This window comes from Protopterus annectens, chromosome 16.part0, assembly GCF_019279795.1.
Source record: "Protopterus annectens isolate FY-2018-M chromosome 16.part0, PAN1.0, whole genome shotgun sequence".
NCBI classification, from domain to species: Eukaryota; Metazoa; Chordata; order Ceratodontiformes; family Protopteridae; genus Protopterus; species Protopterus annectens.
This window is the reverse complement of record NC_056750.1, coordinates 806,075,618-806,099,230: the sequence shown is the minus strand read 5'-3', so window position 1 is coordinate 806,099,230 and position 23,613 is coordinate 806,075,618. Positions and strand designations below refer to the sequence as shown.

Below are 23,613 nucleotides of genomic sequence, written 5' to 3'. Positions count from 1 at the left end.
AGCAGAGAGGGGTTGCATGTCTTCATATTCAGATGCATCAAAGTCAGACTCCTGTTCAGACAAAACTACTGGGGACAGATCTCTTTCTTTTGGAAGTGGTAGCTTGTATTCCCGAAGTGGTAGCTTGTATTCCCCTGAGCAGCATAAGGTCTTCCACCATTTTAAGCATTTGAGACTGAAGCAAGGAAGCAGGTGCCTGAGATTGGGTCATCTGTTTTTTGGGTGTGGTTTGTACCCTGGGGCCTTAGAAACTTGACAGTTTTCGAAAGAACAGTAGATGCGAAAGGCATCTGTCAAAAATCAGTAGTGCAAAGTACTTCCTCGGAAACCAGTGCCTGCTCAGTGGCTCTGGACTCATCTAAGGGAGAGACAACTGCAGGATCCTTAGTTGAAGCAGAGGTTTTGTGGCATACCAGACTCAAAGGGTCTCAGCAGTGGCCTGCGAATCCACAGAACGGGCATCAGGGACTGTGAAAGCACCTCACTGAGGACCGGAGAATTTGATGACTAGCTTAACGGAAGCTCTGTCGGTAGGTCTGGACTTGTGCGGTCTGTCTCTGTCTTTATCCTTACTTTTTTTGAAAGATCTGCTGTCAGATGGCTGACTGAAGCCATATCGAAATTTGAGGACTGTAAGTGAAAATATCTAGCTACAATAAAGGCCCGACGATGTATAGTTCTGGCGTTGAACAAAGCATAAAAGCGACAGCAGGGGACGTCGTGGTCTGGGCCTAAGCAAGTGACGCAGTAAGAATGAAAGTCTTGGTGTGCTATTTGCTTTCCACAAGAGAGACAATTGCTAACTTTTTCTGACATCGGTTAGTGCAAGAAAAAAGGATCCCCAGTGGGGTACTTAGCTTTAGAAGACTTCAGCTTCAGTTCGGAAGACGAAACTTAGGTAGCGGGCGGCCAGCACTTGTGTGAACTGCTTCTACTTTGGGCTCTGTGGCAAGAAGGACTGATGTAATGGCGTTGGCTGCCTTACTTTATACTACTGATGACCTGACGCCAGTCCTGAAGCGACAGCAACCGAAGCAGAAATATTAAGCCTCTGGTATTCGGGCCGGCCAAGGGCTACCCTGGCAGGGATAACCCAAATGTGATGACTGCAACAGTGAAAAATGAAGAACATCTAATCTTAACTTGTTTAGATTACAAGAGGTGAAAGAGTTGGAAGTAAGGTTGAGATAGGTAGAGAAATACATGAATTCTACAGACAGTAAGTAGACAAAGTGTGTCAGACATGAGAGAAAGTGGAGATTGATTAATGGAACAAGTGTGTATACATAAGAGATTCACATTCCTCATTATCAAAACCAACTCATTTGACCCGTGAGGGAGTCAACTGCTGCCTGATTGCCCCTTTCTTTCCAATGCAGCCCAGATATGAAACCAAGGATGAGCTCATGAATCATTATCAACTGGCTTTTTCCCAATTTTTCTACATGGAGTCAGGGTATCACATCAACTGTCACCACCTGGCTTTATTGTTAAGTGCCCCAACTTTTTCAACAGCCATATGCATTACTTTTTGCAAGCTTTCTCCCATGCAATCTGTCTCTCAACTTGACATCCTTTTTACTCTTTCCCCACTCCAAATCTTCACCAAACAGTACTCTGCTCTTCTGCATGCATGCGCCCAAGCTACTGTAATATGCCCTATCTGATGATCTCTGCAATTTGGCTTTTACTCGGATGTTATTTCCTCATCTGTCCACAGTGTGCATCATATCTCCCATCTCAGGCACTTTTATTTACATCTGTGCAGCCTTTACTCCCCGGGCTTCTGCACCATACAGAAACACTGGTCATACCATTGTCCTTACTTTTTAGGCACTGTTGCATTCTTCTGCCAAACACTACCACTAACAGCCTGTACAATTTTTTTGCAACATACCAGAGCCTGACCTTCTCATTCAGGAGCTTCCTTCTCAAACACCTCTCCCAGAAACTTGAAGCTGTTATTTTTCCCCATCTCAATTTTCACTCTCTTGTGATTTCCTATTTGCTATCACAACAACCGTCTTGTCTGTACTGTTTCATCCCATGTGCCTTCAGCAAAGGAATATAAAGCTAAAATTCTTGTTCAGAGCCTGCGTGTAATGCATCATCATCTGCACACAGTAGCTTTGTGGATCTGTTCCCACCAACCTGTTTGTCAATGCAATCTATCACCGGTATGAGCAGCTGTGGGCTTATAGTGGAGCCCTGATGCACTTACACTACTACTATTGCCCCCCCCCCCCCCAAGTATGAACACTGCATTTACTTTTGGCACAGAGTCCTTGTTGACAGCCTGCACTAATTCTGCTTACGCTAATTCAGCCAATGTTTTCAGGACACACAACCATCAGCACTGCCCAAAATAAGCTTTCTTGGACTCATTCTCCAGGACTAGGAATGTCCAGATGGACTATCACAATCAGGTTCTTCTCTGCTATTAATGCAAAAAAAAACAAGCTGGTTGTGTTGCATACTAATCTGAATCCAAAATGCTCATCTCACATTTTACCTTAACTACTCTTTCAATTGGGTCAACTCCTATAGCACTTTCATGCACTGTGACAGGAGTTTGGCACCTCTATACTGCCCACAGTTAAAAAATGCCCTTTCTGCTCTTGAAAACTAACAGAATGCTTATTCCCTGGCCATCTGGCATCTCTCCATACCACAGTGGAGTACCCTCAGTAGCGGTTTCTCCCGTAAAACACCTAACATCTTAATCAGATCTGCTGTGACCTAATCTAAGCCTGCTGCTTTCTCAGACTTCAGTTTCCTTAGTTCCTGTTCTTACTTCTTCTATGATGGCCTCTGCCTCCTATCTCACTGTAGGCTTTGTCAGGGACAGTACACCTTCTTTGGGGTTTTCTTCATAAAGCTGCTCCTGAAAGTACTCTTAGATATCCTGTGGACTGCTGAGTTTCTTTATCTTTTTGTCTTTGTCCTGCAACCGGATAGCAATTTATGCCACCTACTGAGTCACTTTCCAGAAACTGGTAGATATTTTTGATGCCTTGTTCTTTGCTACTGCATTTGCACAATTAGAAATGTTTGTCAACCAGCATTACTACTTAGCCTGGACTATGCTCAATATCTGCCACTTCTGCCTGCACTCATTTCTTATTATAAACTTCCTGGACTTCTTCATTCCACCACCAGCTTTTCTTATGCATCTTACTTCCACACCTGGCTCAGCTGTATATTTATTCTATAGTCTTAACATGTTTTGAGACTCTGCTAATTTTCTTTGACTCCAAAACATATTTGTTGTACTTCCTGAGGTGCTAAAGCATTACTTCCTGGAATGTCTGTGCTTTCACTCTAGCCAACTTACAGTTCTTCAGCCTACCATCATCTTGGCCTTAGCCTTCTCTCCCTACTTGCAGATGATTGTAGCCACCAGTGGCTTATACTGTGGAATGAGTATTTCACTGGGGAAGAATCTGCAATCTTGGATTCTACCCCAGTGCCCTTTTCTTTCTAGGAAGTTTGAGTTGCATGTTAACACTCCTGTAGGTGAATTTGTGATGGTCTCTTTTGATGAACCATGTGCTGGCCACCATCAAGCCATTTACCAAATGTCTACAATTGCCTTTTTATTCCTGTTGCTCCACCCATCTAGTCTCCATACCCTGTTCTATCCATCCCAGTATGAGCACATTCAGGTCTCCCATTACCAACACACCAACTCACTCGCATTGCTCTGCTCTATCTTGCACATCTTCCTGAATACAATCTTTTCCTCAGTATCACAACACTGTTGTGGGGCATAGGCTGAGATTATGAATAGTGCTCTATCTTTATACTGGAGTCTGTCATGAGTCAGTTTTAATGACATCCCTCTCTGTTTTAATAGCTCTTCCTCACCACAATTCTCATACCATTTCTAGTTTGTCCTCCCCAGAGTTGTAGACTCTGGATCCCAAGCCAAATGGCTTTGCTGCACTGCCCTTCTACCTTATCTCATGGACACACACACTGTCTAGTCTCCTCTTAGCAATCATGTTATCCACTTCCAAACTGCATTCCGTCAGTGAACCTATAGTCGTCGTAGCAATCCTTAGCTCACTTATGGCACATTCACTGGTTTCAAGTTCAGCTTTTACAGAGCTAACCCAGGAAGAGCAACTGGATACCAGCCAGCATCTTATTGACCTAGAACTGAGCTTTAAGGCAAGCACACATTGGCTAATGGGGACACATGGCCTCTCCCACCATTAGAATGGGCCACTAGTGTAGATAGGAATAAGGCTCGTTTCCTCAACCCACTTATCGGCAAATTACCCATGCCCATTTTTGGTGACACTAGTCAACATGATCAAATCACTGAAGGATGAGATCATGAAAACTCTCTATATGTGCACTAGACTCTTTCTGTAATCAGAATCAGAGGCTCATAACACTCCTCACAGTCTAAGAAGACTTTCTCTCGCCACCATTTGTAGCCTGTACTCCCCTGAGTAGTAAGCAGTCTTTGAATCCCTTATTTGACTTTGCTGCACTGCCCTCCACCTCATATCCTGGAAATCCATTCACTCTCCTCCTTACAATCATGCCACCACTTCCAAACTGCAACCAGTCAGTCAACCTATACCCCACATAGCAATTTTAGTTCATTTTTGGCAGGTTAAGAGCTATCTCATTGGGTGGTGCAGTGCTGCAGCAGTTAATGTCACCTCACAGCAAGAGGTTCTCCAGTTCAATACGCATCTGGGGCCCTTCTGTGCAGAGTTTACATGTTTTCCCTGTGTTTGCATGGGTTTCCTCCAGGTACTCCGGTTTCTTCCCACAATCCAAAGACATGTCTGGAGCATTTCTTCTCGGGCCTCCGATAACAGTTTCTGTCCTAGCCGGACTTTCCCAGTCAACAAATGTTAAATAATCTTTCTACCAAATAACTCTGCTAGACACAAGCTAGCCAGCAGCTTACTGACACAGGTCTTTTGGGTTTTATGGTGGGCACACAGTGACCAACATGGTGTTCAGACCCCTCCCATCATTCCTGTAGTTTCTTGGAATTGAGAGAACTCCACAAAGCCATGGGCAAAACATTCAAACTCCACACAGATGGTGACCAGAGGTCAGTCTTGAACCTTGCACCTCATACATTTGTGAGGAAGAGATCTTACCCATTACACTATTTGACATTTGTTTTCCAGGAAAGTCCAACTGTGCCTGAGAGAATCTAATTTCACTGGAGGTCCAGGGAGAAAAGCTCCAAAATGAAAAAATAATGACTTTTTAGCTGAATACTTACACTACAAAATAACCACAATATTACAAATTCTGATTTGTAGAGAAAAGAAAAACCTAAAACTTGACAATGGTAAAACAAAGACCTTTGATTACAAATAAGGATAAGTCCACGCATATTCTCCCTATGAAGCATGTAGAGGTCTTATTTGGGAAATATTCCATAGGGTGAGGTAGGATGTTAAGAAAAGGGGGAAGGAATTGTAGAGTGCACAAGGGAGGAGAAAGAATACAGATGTACAAGGTTAAATAAGTTTGGCAAGAGGTGGATGTGTCATTTAGTAGAGAGGTTGTCAGCCTAGGCTTGAGCAGGAGCAAGTCCAGGATTTGGAGAGGTGCTCCTCAAGTAAGAGTTTGAAGGTTGTGTATGTGGTTGGATCTGATAGGAGGGCATTTCAGATTTTAGCTATGGAGCAGGAGTACAGACTTCGTCCAGCAGTTATCCTGGGATGGTACTCAACTAAAAGTTGCTTGTTTTCTGACTGGAGACCTGTTGGGTATGCAAGTAGGTATGGAAGATAGTACTGAGAGTTGGGCAGGTCATAGGTTTATGAATGATCTTATGAGCCATTTTAAGTTGTAGGAAGGTTATACATTGTGGAAGTTTAAGCCAAATGAGAGCGGAGGGGATACAGTGATGTGTGGAGCATTTTGCATCAGTGACAAATTTTGCAACTTTACTGTAGGAGGTTTCAAGCTAACTTTCGAGGCTAATGTGTAAGTTTGTAAGAACAGGGACACCATACAAGAGTGCAGGATGAATTTAGGAGGTGACAAGAGTGCGTTTTGTGGGTAACCTAGAAAACATTTGTGCCGGTAAAGAATATACCAAGTTTTTCATGAGTTTTCTTAATACTATTTTGAATGTGTAGGTCAGATTTGAGGTGTTCATCAATGGTGACACCTAGTAGTTTAGTATGGGGAACAAGTTTGATTATGGTGGTGTTCTATGAAAGAATAGTAAACTGGCTTTTGTTTAGGGAGAGAGAGTTTTGGGAGTGAAAAGGAATTTAATGTTGTAGGGGTTTCGTAGTAGTTAATTATTAGTAAGCCAACTTTCAATAGATGTGAAAGCAGCTTTGGTGATTTGTTGAAAGTGCGAGACAGAGTTGGAGGAGATGATGACTGTTGAGTCACTGGGATATTGTACGAGTGTACTCTGTTGGGAGAAGGTATGCAGGTCATTAGGCAAAGACACTGAATAAGAGAGGGCCAAGAACAGAGTCTTGGGGAACTCCAGTTCAGGTGGAATAAGGAGAGGGATTCTAGCCATTTAACTGCTTGCTGCCTATTAGATAGGTAGCTAGTAAACCACGTTAGATGGAGAGAATACTCCAAGGTAATTTAGCTTTCATATAAGAAGCTGATGTTGAACAGTGTCGAAAGCCTTATTAAGGTTGAGGAGCAGAGGAGACTGTGCTTTAACAGTGTCTGTGAAGGATAATAGAGCAGTGTTAGTACAGTGGCCTGGTCTAAAGCCATGCTGTGTAGGAGTAAGAAATTGATTTTTTTTTAGGAGGTAATGGGGGAATTGAAAATTGATATATTTTTCAAGGTGTTTGAAGATGGGTGATAGGAGGGCAATGGGGCAGAAGTTGGACATTTGGAGTTACTACCTTTGTAGTGATATAATAAAAGATTTTTTTCTAAGGTGTTGGGACATAAGCTTCTATGATAAATATGTTAATGAGGACAGACATAAGATATGCTATGGATTCTGCTGACATTTTGAGTTATTCTACAGGAGGATTATCTGGAGAGTTAGAGCAGGCTTTGGATTTGAGCCTCTTAATAGTACCTGTTGAGACAGGCTGAAGTGAGAAACAGGTGAATTTATGGAAGCAGTCGTGGGAGGGGAAGAGGAGGGAATTGTGTTAAGAAAGGGGGTTTGAGACAGTGAAGAGTTGTGTGAGGAAGTGGGGAGAGATGATTAGTTTGTATCGACATTTTATATGCATTCAATAAAGTAGTGGTTGAACAGGTTGACTATTCGTGCATGCGTTTTGTCAGGAAGAGAGTTGGGGTTAGTTTTTTTAACACCAGGGTTGAGGAGTGAAGAGGATGGTAGACCAGAATTTTGGGGGATTTTATTTAGTAGTAGATTGTAGTGTTAGTAGTTTCTTTTGTCTTTTGTTATAGTTCACAGATTTTTTTTTTTGTCTGGTTGCAAAGTTGCATAAACTTTATTAGGTCTGAGGGGGATTTGGATGTGCAAAGTTTCCAAGGTCTGTCTCGGATTCTCATCAGTTCTTCAGAAGCTCTGCAAAGGCAAGTACTACTCTGATTATCATGCTGAAATTCATGCAAAACACTCAACAGCCATTTAGCCCCCACTGTCATGGTCTTCAAGTTGTGTTTGGGAGTTTCAGGAGACCACACTCTGAAAAGGTGAGAACACATGGTGGCTGTATTTTTTTATTTTCTAGAAACAACTTGTGTTTCAAGATGCCCAAGTTTTAGAACAAACTGTACCGGCCAACATCGCTTTTCATGCCAGTTTCCTGATTTGTAAGAATACATAACTACACATCTACATATACAGTCAATTTTACAGAGGTCCACAACAAATGTGTGTCATGCACTGTTTTTTATACATTTTCTAAACATGAAGCACTTCTCTTTTTTCCTGTTTTCCTGTACATCTTGATCCAACACTGTAGGTCAGAAGAGGAGTAGGAAGTGGATTTATAGCCTGAAATGTATTCTTCGATGTCAAGGCAGTAGTTTTCAATGTCAGTTTCAGTTTTTTTTTTAATATTCCTTAAGCTTTGTTTTTATTTGCTCGTATTGTATTGTTGCTGCTCCAAAATATATTCCTAGATACTTTTGTTCAGTCTTTTTATATCACATACCCCTCCCCCAAGCCATTTTCTGGATGCTTGGAGTTTTCTTGCTATAGCTGCTACTTTCACACATTAACCAAGACTAAATACCGTTCTTATAGCACCTGAAAAGTTTTAGCAATTACTAATAATGCTTTCAGCTGTTGTCTGATAATGTATATATTTTTAAAATCACCCGCAAGAAGTAATCGAAATTAAGGTGATAAGGCTGTTTCCCAGAAGTCATGCTGTAGCCATAGTTTCGTTTATGAAATAACGAAAAACAGCTATTCATCTGGCTCATCTTTTTCCCATGGGGAACCCCATTAGTAGATCTGTTTCAACCAAGTCTCCTGCGTACCAATTTACATTGGAATCCTTCTCAAATATTGACATATTATAGTACAAATCAAGTTCCTTAACATGGTGTTTCTCATATAAAAAGAGGCAAATCTTACCTCAAGTGAAATACTGACAGGGTCCAAAATAACAACATGTAAAAATAAGTCAGAACTATCTGTACACCAATTGAACTAAAATAATCTGAAAATTCAAAGACGGTAAACATCAAACCTACTCCAATAAAACTAAACAAATCAATAAATGGCAACTCCAGTGGGTCATCCAACAAAGACCATGGAAGAGAGGTCAAAGTAAAGCATTCACTAGATATTTTGATCCTTGCAAAGTATTCCAAATAGGCAGGCATATCATACGCATAAAATAAAAAATCCAATTACTGTCAATTACAGACTGATTTAAATCTGTGCCTTGGCTAGAATGAGCCTTTTATACATACAGAATTCTACATATAATCACACAACATACACGTGTTCTATTAGAATGTGGGCAAAAGATGTTCCCTAGTACCAGGGATGCTCCAACTACACCAGGGGAGGCAGCCAGGTGTGTACAAGTGTTCCATTGCAATACAGTTACAAAATGGGCATTCTGCTTTAACAGACACATCAGCTGACCAGGAGTATGACACAGGCATGAGTTAATCCCTTTCCTCATAATATTTCCACCCTTTCTGGGCGGTGCAGTGCTGCAGCAGTAGCATTGTCGTCTCACAGCAAAAGGTTCTCCGGTTCGAGGCTGGGGTGCCTACTATGCGAAGTCTGCATGTCCTCCCTGCGTTCGTGTGGGTTTCCTCCCACAATAAAAGACATGTACCTGGAGAGTTTCTCCCTGGGCCTCCGCTGAAAATGGCTTTGTTCCAAGTCGGACTTTCCTCGGTTAACAAATGTTAAGATAATAAAATAGAAACTGTTACTGTTGGTAATACAAATACTTTTTCCTCTGTCTGTATAAGTGGTCTCTACCACCTGGCATTCCCTCATCACACTTTTTTCCTAGTCCACCGCCTAGGATCTCACTTAGTCTACAATATCTGTCCATACTCGTTACCAAAACAATTAAATGATCAATACTAAAGCATTTGTTCATAATACAGTAAAGGAACAGGATTCAAACATTACGGCTATTGCTGCAGTTAAGTCGTGAAGTACTTACCAATAATAATAATGAGGATGATTGCACATATCACTCCTAGAATAATCATCATCTAAAGAGAGAGAGAGAGAAAAACAATTACGGTTACTGTTAATATTATGCACCTCTTTGTACTACGGTTATTAGTATTATGCACCTCTTTGTATTATGGTTATTAGTTTTATGCACAATTTGTATTATGCTACTCTTGGTATTATGCACCAGAGTTGCACATGCCATACATAAGCTGCACTTCTTGTAAAAGACGAGCAAAGTTTTCAAACCTGTACTTTGAAACACAGCAATGGGTAAACAAAACAGAAAGGGGGTGGGGAAAGGCACAGCCAACCAAATTTGTCCACTCAGCATAGGCCATAAAGCTTGCCAGGCACTTCTCGCTGATCCTACTTTTGAAGAAAAAAAGTTTTCTTTCATTCTCTTCATTCTCATAAGATCATAAGTTTATTATGATTTTTCAGGTCCCAAAACCATCAAGGAACACACATTCCTTCATACAACTGGTCTCTTACCCATATGTCCAGATTCTGCTTAAAACTAAAATATTTTTAAATTTCCTTATTGCAAGATGCAGCTTATTTCATAATGCTAATGTTTGTACAGTCAACAAAGAATACCTTAAATTCTTTTTTGCTTGGGGTATGTTAAACTGCAAGCTGCCGATTCAAAGTGAAGGCATACATATTCAAATTTCTCAGTTTGAAATGGATTGCAAGTATCTACGCAATAATCGAAGATGTTGGTGTGGTACATTAAGATTTACCCACGGCTGGTGTGGTTTAATCACGAGAGCGAAGCTAGAGTGATTAAATAAAGCCAGCCATGGGTAAATCTCAACATACCACACCCACAGAGTCGTTTATGGCTATTTATTATACAATGACATTATTTAAGGAAAAAAAAATACTTACTTTTCTTAAATAATATCTTTGCATAATGGCGCTGTGCTGTCCTTACATGGCTGGTACATATCCTGTTGCCTTTTTTGATGTACTGCGCATTGTGTATGGGACTTGTGTTCCCACCCATACTCAGTACATCAGTGCTTTGGAAAGGAAGCAACGGAGAAAAGAAGGGTCTCCGTTGCTCCGATTTTGTTTAAATAAATAAAAAAAAGTTTGACAGTTTAGAGGTAGGAAAGACAGAATGGAGGAAATGCAAGGAAAATCAGGTGCGTGGTCTTTAGTTTTGAATAACGTACCTGATTTTCCTAGTATTTTCTCCATCCTGTCTCTCTGCTATGTCCGGATTTAAATTTTTATTTATTTGATTTTTGTATTTAAAAAAAAAAAAAAGCGTCTACCAATGGAAAAATGTCCAGGTGACTAGATCTTTTCCTACTGGTATATGCTTGGATTTACAGTGGGCACGCTGACTAATCAGCGTGCTCGTTTTGAATTAATGGCCAGTTATTGTACAATACTAAACACATTACAGACAAAAAATAATTGTATTCTGCTACAGCAGTGGGTACAGTTTGAGGCTGTCGTGTCTTACATTCTCCCTGGATAAAGAATCTATATTGCAAATTTGCTTTGTATGGTTTCAAGTTTTAACTCCCCACAAGTACAAAAGATGTAATTGTATTCAAGTAAAGTACAGTTTTGTACCTACCATAAATGTAGATGTTCGAAGATCCACATTGCTGCAGTCCTTACATATGGGTAGTCCGCTGTCCTCGGTCGGCCCGAATACCAAAGTATTAGGCTGACGTCGGTCATGGGCGCTCAGATCTGACATCAGAGCGTCAGGGTATAAAAGCGCATGACCGACGTCATATCCTCAGTCTTTTCTTGCCCCAGATGTCAGAAGGCCCTAAAAAGAAAGGCCACAGCCAAAAACAGAATACCTCCCAAAAACATGCCCAACAACAACCACCACCCAAACCATATAACCATGCCAAAATACAGTGGGGAAGGAGGGAGGGTAAATTGGACTGCAGCAATGTGGATCTTCGAACATCTACATTTATGGTAGGTACAAAACTGTACTATGTTCTTCATCTCACATTGCTGCAGTCCTTACATATGGGTAGAATCCCAAAGCAAAGGTAAAGGGAGGATGGCAAAATCATAAAGCATTAGGAGCTGCTAAAATGCCCTGTAATATTGCAGTGGCAAATCCAGCCCTAGACTTAGAATAAAGAGGAAGGTGGTAATGTTTAGAAAAAGTATGTACTGAACTCCAAGTAGCTGCTTCCAAAATATCTTTTGTAGCCACCCCCCTTAGAAAGGCAGTAGAAGTGGCAGTAGCTCTAGTGGAATGAGGTCTGATTCCAGCCGGAATCTCCTTACCATGATGGGAATAACAGAAAGAAATACAAAAACCAATCCATTTAGAAATAGTTTGTTTTGAAAAGTACAGTTTTGTACCTACCATAAATGTAGATGTTCGAGGATTCCCTTGCTGCAGTCCTGACAATTGGGTATAGTCCGCGTCCCAGTCGGCCCGAATACCAGAGTATAAGGCTGACGTCGGTCATGGCGCCTTAGACTGACGTCAGTACGTCAGGGTACTAATGCGCATGACCGACGTCATTTCCTCAGTCTTTTCTTGCCCCAGATGTCAGAAGACCCAAAAAGACAAGTCCCAAAAACAACCTGCACCAAAAAACATGTACAATATATACCGTAATATATACAAAAATATAAGCATGTAAACTCACCTACACAACCACCCTGAAACACAGAGGGAAGGAGGGAGGGTAAATTGGACTGCAGCAAGGGAATCCTCGAACATCTACATTTATGGTAGGTACAAAACTGTACTATGTTCTTCGCCTTCCCTTGCTGCAGTCCTGACAATTGGGTAGAATCCCAAAGCAGAGGTAAGGGAGGCTGGCAAATTATAAAGTAGCAGGAGCTGACAACATGCCTTGTAAAACAGCTGTGGCAAAACCAGCTCTAGTCTTAGAGTATATAGGCAGGTGATAATGCCTAGAGAAAGTATGCACTGAACTCCAAGTAGCTGCTTCCAGAATATCCTTAGTTGCCACCCCTTAGAAATGCTGTTGAAGTGGCAGTAGCCCTAGTGGAATGAGGCCTAATCCCAGCTGGAACCTCTTTGCCATGATGGGAATAACAAAATGCAATGCAAAAGCCAATCCACCTAGAAATAGTTTGTTTTGACACAGGCTTGCCCTGTGAACTTAAAGCAAAAGAAACAAGTAACTGCTGAGACTGCCTAAAATCTTTAGTCCTGCTCAAATAATAACGCAATTGCCTGTGTACATCTAAAGTGTGCAAAATCTTTTCCCCTTTATTTTGAAGATCTGCAAAAAACGTAGGCAAATGAATAGTTTGGTTTAAAGCCACACTAGAAACCACCTTAGGCATAAAGGAAGGATTAGTACGTAATGATACCCTGTCCTTATGGAAAATCTAAAAGGGCTCTACTGCCATAAGGGCCTGCAACTCAGACACCCTTCTTGCAGAAGTAATAGCCAACAGAAAAGCAGTCTTCCATGACAAATATTTCAATTCAGCAGTAGCTGCAGGCTCAAAAGGTTGTAGAGTAAGTTTTTCCAACACAAAATTGAGATCCCAAGCAGGAGTAGGAGCTCTACGTGGGGGCCTTATATTCTTTGCCCCTCTAAGAAACTGCTTGAACAAAGGATGCGAAAACAAAGGTGGGTCACAATCATAGTGAGCTGAAATTGCTGCAGCATGAATCTTTATGGAAGAGAAAGACAAACCTTTGTCCAATAATTCAGTAAGATATTGAAGAGCCACACTCAAATTAGGCTCTGAAATCTCCAAATTCTTTGCTGTACTCCAAAATAAAAATCTCTTCCATTTTTCTGCGTACACTCTCCTAGTACTAGGCCTTCTAGCTTCCATAATCACATTTAAAACTTGTTGAGGAAGCTGAGACCTACCATGCTTCAACACAGAATATGCCAAGCTGTGAGATGAAGAGATTGAAGCTTGACATTGAGCAGATGACCGTCCTTCTGAGATAACAGATGAGGAATCAGAGGTAAAGGCCATGGAGGCTTCTTTACAAGACTCCTTAGAAGTGGGTACCAGTGTTGCCGAGGCCAATCTGGAGCTATCAAAATCATCCTTGGCCTGTCCTGTCTGACCTTTAGTAATACCTTTGGAAGAAGAGGTAGAGGAGGAAAGGCATAGACATGAAGGTTTTTCCAACTGAAAGACAGAGCATCCACTTTCCAAGCTGTGTGATGAAACCCCTTTGTGCAATACTTTGGCAGCTGGTGGTTTAGTGGAGAAGCGAACAGATCTATGTCTGGAGTTCCCCATGACACTGTCAATTTCTGAAATACATGAAGATCCAGTTTCCACTCGTGGGGATCCATGATTTGTCTGCTTAATACATCTGCTAGGGAGTTCTGTGCTCCTGGCAGAAACCTTGCCTGAAGAGTCAGTTGCAGGCTTAACGCAGTCTCCCATAAAATCATTGCTTGCCTGCATAGAGGATAAGAATGTGTACCCCTTGCTTGTTGATGTACCACATGACAGTTGTGTTGTCTGTCAGAATCAACACCTGCCCTGGAAGAAGTAACTCCTTGAACGCCATCAATGCAAACTGGACTGCTAACATCTCCTTCATGTTGATATGTAGATGCTGTAGTCTGGCAGGCCACTTGTCTTGTATCCACTTTCCATTTAGATGAGCTCCCCAAGCAGTGTCTGAGGCATCTGTCGTTAAAATCTGACTCGCCTCTGGCCGGGTCACAGAGAGTCCCTTGTTTAGGTGACATTCCTGAGCCCACCACAAGAATTCCTTTTGAAGGCAAGGTATTATTTGAATGACAGTGTCCAAATCTTGGCAGTGCTGTGTCCATACATTTTGAGATACCATTGCAGCTTCCTCATATGCAGTTTGGCATTGGGAAGCACCAGAATACAAGATGCCATGAACCCTAATGCTTGAAGGACTGTCCTTGCAGTCAGCACGGACTGATGAGATAGTTGATGGAAGTAAAGTGACAGACTCTTTTGTTTGTCCGGGGTTAAAAGGCCATCTGGGCTGCTGTATTCAGTCTCACACCCAGAAAGCACATGTCTTGAGAGGGTACTAGACTGGACTTTATTTCGTTCACAGAATACCCTAGGCATCTTAGCACTGCTATGACATATTCCAGATGCTGTAGAAGGTGTTCCTTTTCTTGAGCCAGAATCAGGCAGTCGTCCAAGTAAGGATAAATTTGAATGCCTTGAAGCCTGAAGTAAGCTATCACTGGAGCCAGAACCTTTGTGAATACTCTGGGCAGTAGATAAGCCAAAGGGCAATGCAGAGAACTGATAATGAAAATCTCCAGTTCGAAACCGCAGATACTTTCTGCAACTTAGCCTTATGGGCACATGAAGGTAAGCTTCCTTGAGATCCAAAGTTACCATCCAGTGATCCTTGCCCAGCAGAGGTAACAGTTGCTGTAACGTCAACATCTTGAACTTGGGAATGTCCAGATAAGTGTTGAGGATAGATAAATCCAAAATTGGTCTCCATGTGTTCCCCTTCTTTGGTACTAGGAACAGGCGAGAATAAAATCCAAGCCCCTTTCTGACACAGGGACTGGCTGAATAGCCCCTATCTGGAGTAACTGAGAAACTTGCTTGCGAGCCTCTTTTCTTTGTGGAGGAGGAACATCTGGCATGCCTTTGAAAGGGGGCATTGTGTGGAAATAAAATCTGTACCCGTGATGAATGATATCCAGCACCCATCTGTCTTGAGTGATTAAATCCCAATTTTCTTTGAAAAGAGACAATCTTCCTCCCAAAGGAGCTGCCAGACGAGAGTCCACTGGCAGCTGAAAAGGCAGGTCATTGGTTCTGCTTACGAAAGGACTGACCCCTGCCCTCACCAGAAGTCTGAGCAGGTGAACTGTCTGATCTAGGCCTAAACGAACCTTGAGCCCTGCCCCTACCACGTCTAGACCTACCCCTAGACTGGGAACCATAAGCAGGATATGCCCACCCCTTAGCAGGCCAATTTCTACTAAACTTCGGAGGCTGCACCTGCAAAAAATCTTTAACAGTCTGCATAGACTTAGCTTTGTCCTCCATTTTCTTTAAAACTGCTTCCACAGGCGGTCCAAACAACACATCAGACTGTAAAGGAGCATCCAAAATCCTGGTCTTAACATGCTCAGCTAAATTCTGATCCTTCAACCATGCATGTCTGCGAAGAACAGAACTAGTAGCAGCCACCCTCGAGGAGGCCTGAACAGCATCAAAACCACACTGCAAAGAATGCTTACCCACTTGTTCAGACACATGAACCAAATCCAGCAATTCTTTACACTCAATACCTTCCGCCAAAGCATCCACCTTAGATTTCAATTGTGAAAGGAGATAATTCTGATATTTCAGCATATGAAATTGACAATTCAACGCCCTCATGGCTAGAGTGGAAGAAGTATAAACTTTCTTACCCCACCTATCCAAAGCCCTTGCCTCTTTATCAGAGGGTACAGGATTTTTAACCACAGAAGCTTTAACACCTTTAGGCCCCTGAGAAACAATTTCTGGGTCCGCCCTGGGACTCTTAAACAAATACTTATGAGCTTCGGGCACCCTATAATACCTATCAGGCTTAACAGGAGCAGGAGGCAAGGAATCAGGGTTCAGAGAAGCCTCTGCAAGAACATCCTCCACCACATTCAACACAGGAGGAATAGCTAAGGGCCTATGCTGGGGCAAAACAAGAATTCCCTAAGCCCTTTTCTGGAGTCAGAGTAATCTTGGCCTTCCCATTTAAAGTGCTCCCTCATGGAGTGAAGAGTCTCTGAAAATGAAAAATCCTCAGGAGGAGAAGCTGAAGGAGTGGAATCATCCACATCAGAATCAGAATAAGTAGGAAACTCTTGCAAGTCTTCCACAGAAGACTCTGAAGCCTGTGAACACTGTTCAAAACTATCAAACTCCTGTTCCACCCTAGGCCTCTTATCAGGTGGGGGCATAGAACCTCTAATCAAAGTAATCAAATCTTCTGCCATTTTAAGCATATGTTTCTTAGGCATAGAGCCCGAAATGCTAGGAGAAGCCCCTACAGAAGCTGAACTTGGCCTTCCTCTAAAAGAAGCTTTGGCAACAGAAGGAGAGGCCCTAACTACCTTGGGAAGAGAGGGAAGAACAGTTACCTGAGAAGCCCCTTCAGCCTGGCCTACCTCCTGAGAGGGCACATCCTGTAACAGTAAAGTATCTGCCTGAGACTCCATAGAGACTCCTGGCAAAACCTCTGGCTCCCTGAGCCTTCTAAAGGACCGGCGTCCGGGACTGCCGGTTCCTCACCCCTAGACTTCACTGTTTTGTCCTTGCGCTTCTTAGATGAAGCAGGCGTCGGAGCATCCGACGGCATATTATAATTGCAACGCTTCCCAAACACTAACCTAGCACAATCAAGCCTCCTCTTAATAGTGCGCTTGTTAAATCTAGCACAAGAGCGGCAACCAACAACGTCGTGCTCAGGCCCTAAACAAGGTATACACAATGTATGATAATCCCTATGCGGTATCTGCTTCCCACAAGAAATACAGTTATTCACTTTTTCTGACATGCCGTTAAATAGTGAGGCAAGAATAAACCAAAATGTTCTAGCGGGTTACTTAGCCAACTCTGTATCCGGTCTGAAACTCCGGTTTCGGAAAATCTCAGAACGCCAACCTGCACTCGCAAAATTGCTTCTGCATCGGACCATGCGGCAAAAAAGACTGAGGAAATGACGTCGGTCATGCGCATTAGTACCCTGACGTACTGACGTCAGTCTAAGGCGCCATGACCGACGTCAGCCTTATACTCTGGTATTCGGGCCGACTGGGACGCGGACTATACCCAATTGTCAGGACTGCAGCAAGGGAAGACGAAGAACATCAGGTTTACCCTGAGAACCCAGAGCAAAAGAAACAAGACTGTCTGAACCCCTTGGTTCTGCTCAAATAATAACGCAACTGCCTGTGAATATCCAAAGTATGCAAAATCTTCTCCCCTTTATTTTGGGGATTTGCATAAAAAGTAGGCAAATGAATAGTTTGGTTCAAGGCCACACTAGAAACCACTTTAGGCATAAAGGAAGGATTAGTACGCAAAGATACCCTATCCTTATGAAAAATCAGGAAAGGTTCCACTGCCATAAGGGCCTGTAATTCAGAAACCCTTCTTGCAGAGGTAATGGCCAACAAAAAAGCAGTCTTCCATGACAAATACTTTAACTCGGCAGTAGCTGCAGGCTCAAAAGGTTGTAGAGTAAGTTTTTCCAACACAAAATGGAGATCCCAAGCAGGAGTAGGAGCTCTACGTGGGGGTCTTATATTCTTTGCCCCTCTAAGAAATTGCTTAAACAAAGGATGAGAGAATAAAGGAGGGTCACAGTCATAGTGAGCAGAAATAGCTGCAGCATGAACCTTTATCGAGGAGAAAGACAAACCCTTGTCCAATAACTCAGTAAGATATTGAAGAGAAACACTTAAATCAGGTTTGGAAACATCAAAGTCCTTCGCTTTGCTCCAAATAAAAAATCTCCTCCATTTATCAGCGTAAACTTTCCTTGTACTAGGCCTTCTGGCCTCCAAAATAACATTCAGAACTTGTTGTGGAAGCTGAGACCCTCCAGGGTCTAGAGCAGAATATGCCAGGCTGTTAGATGCAGAGACTGAACCCTGACATTGAGGAAGTGATTGCCCTCCTGAGACAAAAGGTGCGGAATCAAAGGCAGAGGCCATTGAGGCTCCCGTACTAAAGTCCTCAGTAGTGGGTACCAGTGCTGTCGAGGCCAATCCGGCGCTATCAGAATCACGGATGGCTTGTCTTGTCTGGCCTTCAAGAGTACCTTGGAGAGGAGAGGCAGAGGTGGAAAGGCATAGACATGAAGAGTGCTCCAACTGAATGATAGAGCATCCACCTTCCAAGCTGTGGGATGAAACATTTTTGTGCAAAACTTTGGCAACTGGTAATTTAGTGGGGAAGCGAACAGATCTATGTCTGGAGTCCCCCATAACACTGTCAACTTTTGAAATACATGAGGATCCAATTTCCACTCGTGAGGATCCACAATTTGTCTGCTCAACACATCTGCTAAGGAGTTCTGTGCTCCTGGTAGAAACCTTGCCTGAAGATTGAGGTGTAAACTGAGAGCAGTCTCCCACAAAATCATCGCTTGCCTGCAAAGAGGGTACGAATGGGTTCCCCCTTGCTTGTTGATGTACCACATGACAGTAGTGTTGTCTGTTTGAATCAACACCTGCCCTGGGTGAAGTAAATCCTTGAAAGCCAGTAATGCAAATTGGACTGCTAACATCTCCTTCAAGTTGATATGCAAATGTTGAAGTCTGACAGGCCACGTGTCTTGCACCCATTTTCCATTGAGGTGTGCTCCCCAAGCCTTGTCCGAGGCATCTGTCGTTAGAATCTGACTCGCCTCTGGTCGGGTCACAGAGAGTCCCTTGTTTAGGTGACCTTCCTGAGCCCACCACAAAAATTCCTTCTGAATGCAAGGTATTATCTGAATGACAGTGTCTAGATCTTGGCAGTGTTGTGTCCATACATTTTTGAAATACCATTGAAGCTTCCTCATATGCAGTTTGGCATTGAGAAGCACCAGAATACAAGATGCCATGAACCCCAAGGCTTGAAGGACTGTCCTTGCAGTCAGCCTGGACTGTAGAGACATTTGATGGAAATAAAAGAGAAAGGCTTCTTTGTTTGTCCGGGGTCAAAAAGCCATCTGGGAAGCTGTATTCAGTCTCACACCCAGAAAGCACATGTCCTGAGAGGGTACTAGACTGGACTTTGTTTCGTTCACAGAATACCCTAGGCATCTTAACACTACCATCACATACTGTAGATGATGAAGAAGTTCGTCCTTGTCTTGTGCAATAATCAGGCAATCGTCCAAATAAGGATAAATCTGTATTCCTCTTAACCTGAAAAAGGCTATCACTGGAGCCAGAACCTTTGTGAACACTCTGGGCGCAGTAGATAAGCCAAAGGGCAATGCATAGAACTGATAATGTAAATTTCCAGCCCGAAAACGCAGGTACCTCCTGCAACTGGGCCTTATAGGAACATGAAGATAAGCCTCTTTGAGATCCAGAGTTACCATCCAGTGATCTTTTCCCAACAGAGGTAAAAGCTGTTGTAACGTCAGCATCATGAACTTTGGAATGTCCAGATAAGTGTTGAGGATAGATAAATCCAAAATCGGTCTCCACGTGTTCCCTTTCTTTGGAACTAGAAACAGGCGAGAATAAAATCCTAGGCCCACTTCTGACAGAGGAACTGGCTGTATAGCTCCCATTTGAAGAAGTAAAGAAATCTGTTTGTGAGCCTCTATCCTTTGCCGAGGAGGAACGTCTGGCATGCCTTTGAAAGGAGGCAATGTATGGAAATAGAACTTGTAGCCTTGGTTTATAATGTCCAATACCCATTTGTCCTGGGTGACTAAAAGCCAGTTTTGCTTGAAAAGTGCTAACTTTCCTCCCAAAGGAGCTGCCAGGCAAGAGGAATCTGGCAGCTGAAAATGCAGGTCATTGGGCCTGTTTACGAAAGGACTGGCCCCTGCCCTCACCCGCAGATTGTGCAGGCGAACTCCATGTTCTAGGCCTGAAGGTACTCTGAGCTCTGCCCCTACCACGTCTAGATCTACCCCTAGACTGAGAATCAGAAGAAGGGTACGTCCATCCCTTAGTAGGCCAATTTCTACTAAACTTTGGAGGTTGCACCTGCAAAAAATCTTTAACAGTCTGCATAGACTTAGCCTTGTCTTCCATTTTCTTCAATACAGACTCCACAGGAGGACCGAACAAAACTTCAGACTGTAAAGGGGCATCCAGAATTCTAGTCTTAACATGCTTGGACAAATTCTGATCCTTAAGCCAGGCGTGCCTACGGATAACTGAACCAGTGGCAGCTACCCTAGAAGAGGCCTGTAAAGCATCAAAACCACACTGCAAAGAATGCTTACCCACCTGTTCAGAGACATGTACTAAATCCTGCAATTCCTTACACTCTATGCCCTCTGCCAAAGCATCCACTTTAGATTTTAGCTGAGAAAGGAGGAAATTTTGATACTTCAACATATGAAACTGGCAATTTAAAGCCCTCATTGCTAAAGTAGAAGAGGTATACACCTTCTTACCCCATCTATCCAAAGCTCTAGCTTCCTTATCTAGAGGAACTGGATTCTTTACAACAGAGGCTCTAACACCCTTAGGCCCCTGACTAACAGTTTCTGGGTCTGCCCTAGGACTCTTATACAGATATTTATGAGCCTCAGGCACCCTGTAATACCTTTAACTGGCGCAGGAGGCACAGAATCTGGATTAAGGGAAGCTTCCGAGAAAACATCTTGAACAACATCCAAAACAGGAGGTATAGCTAAGGGTCTGTGCTGTGGTAAAAACAAGAATTCCCTAAGCCTCTTCCGTGAATCAGAGAAATCCTGTCCTTCCCACTTAAAATGCTCCCTCATGGAATGTAGAGTTTCTGAAAATGAAAAATCCTCTGGAGGAGAAGCAGAAGGAGTGGAATCCTCTGCATCAGAATCAGAATAAGGGGGAAAATCTTGAATGTCTTCAGCCGAAGACTCTGAATCATCTGAGGCCTGATCCAAACTTTCCAACTCTGGCTCTACCCTGGGCCTCTTATCAGGAGGGGGCATAGAACCTCTAATTAAAGTAATCAAATCTTCTGCCATTTTAAGCATGTGCTTTTTAGGCACCGACCCTGAAGTACCAGGACTGACACCAGAGGAAGGCAAAACAGACCTGCCCTTAAAAGGAGCCTTAGAAATAGTAGCAGAAGGCCTAATCACTTTAGGCATAGAAGGAAGAACAGTAACCTGAGAGGCCCCTTCAGCCTGACCTGACTCCTGTGAGGCTACATCTTGCAAAATCAAAGTTTCCCCCTGGGACTCAACAGAAACTTCAGCCGGATCCACTTGTTCCACTGTAGCTTCTAAAGGACCGGCGTCCGAAACGGACGAATCATCCTGTCTAGGTTTCAAAGATTTGTCTTTGCGCTTCTTCGTGGAAGCGGGCGTCGGAGGATCCGACGGCATATTATAATTACACCGCTTACCAAAGACTAACCTAGCGCAATCCAACCTTCGTTTTATAGTGCGCTTATTAAACCTAGCACAAAACCGACACCCGACTACGTCATGCTCAGGTCCCAAACAAGGAATACAAAGCGAGTGGTAATCCCTATGCGGTATCTGTTTCCCACAAGAAATACAATTATTCACTTTTTCTGACCTCCGGAATTAACTGAGGCAAGAAAAAACAAAAATTTTCCCCAACGGGGTACTTAGCCCAACTTGGTTTCGGTCTGAAACTCAGAATACGAAAATTTCAGAACGCCGAACGGCACATGCAACGCTGCTTCTGCATCGGACCATGCGGCAAAAAAGACTGAGGATATGACGTCGGTCATGCGCTTTTATACCCTGACGCTCTGATGTCAGATCTGAGCGCCCATGACTGACGTCAGCCTAATACTTTGGTATTCGGGCCGACCGAGGACAGCGGACTACCCATATGTAAGGACTGCAGCAATGTGAGATGAAGAACATCTGCCTTATGTATTTTTATAAATGGGTGTTAAGTAACTGGTGTCTCTTAAAACAAAATATTTCAGGATGACAACAACTCAGCAAGCACTAAAGCAATTGAGTATTTATAGGCTTTCCAATGCGGCTGTTAATGTGATGCCTATATCTTTATAGTGTTTATTTAAAATACTACAATTAAAATATTTTTCTCAATGAAATTATTTTAGGGACAAAAATGGGTCACCCAGAACAACACATTCCATGTCAAGCATGAGCAGGACAGACGGAAAACCAAAAATGGGCAAAATGAAAAGCTTAAATTCAGCTGCAAACCAACTCACTTTTAGATTCTTCCACCAGTATTTACGTTTCAGCTTGGCAGCACTGGTTTCAAACTGCGAAGCACCGGCCTGCAAGGCATCAGCACGGTCATCGAGCTCAGATAGTTTCTGATCTCTTTCCAGAACTTTGTCGACATTAACTCTCATTATATCCACCACCTGTAGAAACAAAACAGTGAGATACAGACTCAGCAAGATTATAAACATTTGCATCTTAACTTCAGCTAAGAAAACAAAAGGGATTTCTAGAACTCCAGCTACGATGCTAACTCCAGATCTATACAGATCATAAAAATATATGGGCCTCTGTGAAGCAGGGATGCCAGAAATCTCAGTTTGTACGTAAAACTACAATAAAAGGATTCTAAAAGTTTTAACTGCCAAAATATCATATATGCTGGCATTTTATCTTCCTTTTGTCCAGGTATAATGTCCAAGTACTGCTGAAACACCTGATCCAGTGATGATTCTCTTTACCATATTTCTTAGGACTATACATTGAGAATGGTAGTAAGAATTAGTTACATTAAGTAATGTAAAAGCTGATAAATTCTCATGAGCCAATGACAAAGGCATCAAAGTGAGAGACAAGCTCACAAGATTAATTCTCATGTAAAACCTGACAATCTATGCATACTGATATTACACTGCAGACTTCAACTCTTGGGCTTATTTTTCATTAACTGCCACTTCAGAACAGGCACACTATTCCTACAGGCAAACCTTTAAACAGCGAGGAGTTAAGAATATTGTCAAGATAACGTATTTCAAAACAGTTATGCGACACTAACCTTTATCATCTTGGTTCTTGTAGAGCTGTAAGACATTTCAAATGTGCTTCTTACAACAATAATCATTAATACAATAAACACCCAATTCACATACATAACTCAAACTCTGAATACATTAAAAATGTGACTAGATTCTTGGGTTGGTAATTTGGTATACTCTAAATGTGGTGAGTGTGTCCCAATATGGCCTCTGGCCTGAACACGGTTATACATTGCAGTAGTAAATAAATGAAAATAAGGAAAAATGTAAAGGAGTGTTGAGAAGAGTAGGTTGCTGCTTCCAGTAGACACTGCATGCAGACTCAACACAGAAGGGTGGTGGGTAGCTACTGTCCTTGTGGAATTCAAACTAACATGGCCTGGAAGTCTCTTATGAAAAGAGCA

General features: G+C 42.6%; 2 protein-coding genes across 2 annotated transcripts in view; both read right to left on the bottom strand.

Annotated features, from left to right (window-relative positions):
• Positions 1 to 23,613, bottom strand: part of PRPF4 (pre-mRNA processing factor 4) — a 981,057-nt gene that overhangs the window by 721,203 nt on the left and 236,241 nt on the right. The window lies entirely within an intron of this gene.
• LOC122790657 (vesicle-associated membrane protein 2-like) overlaps positions 9,571 to 23,613 on the bottom strand; it is a 161,387-nt gene continuing 147,344 nt past the window's right edge. The window contains exons 2-3 of the mRNA XM_044058181.1: positions 22,439 to 22,597; positions 9,571 to 9,642 (exon numbers count right to left, since the gene is read on the bottom strand). Coding sequence (XP_043914116.1) covers positions 9,571 to 9,642; positions 22,439 to 22,597 — 231 coding nt within the window. The remainder of the gene's footprint in view (positions 9,643 to 22,438; positions 22,598 to 23,613) is intronic.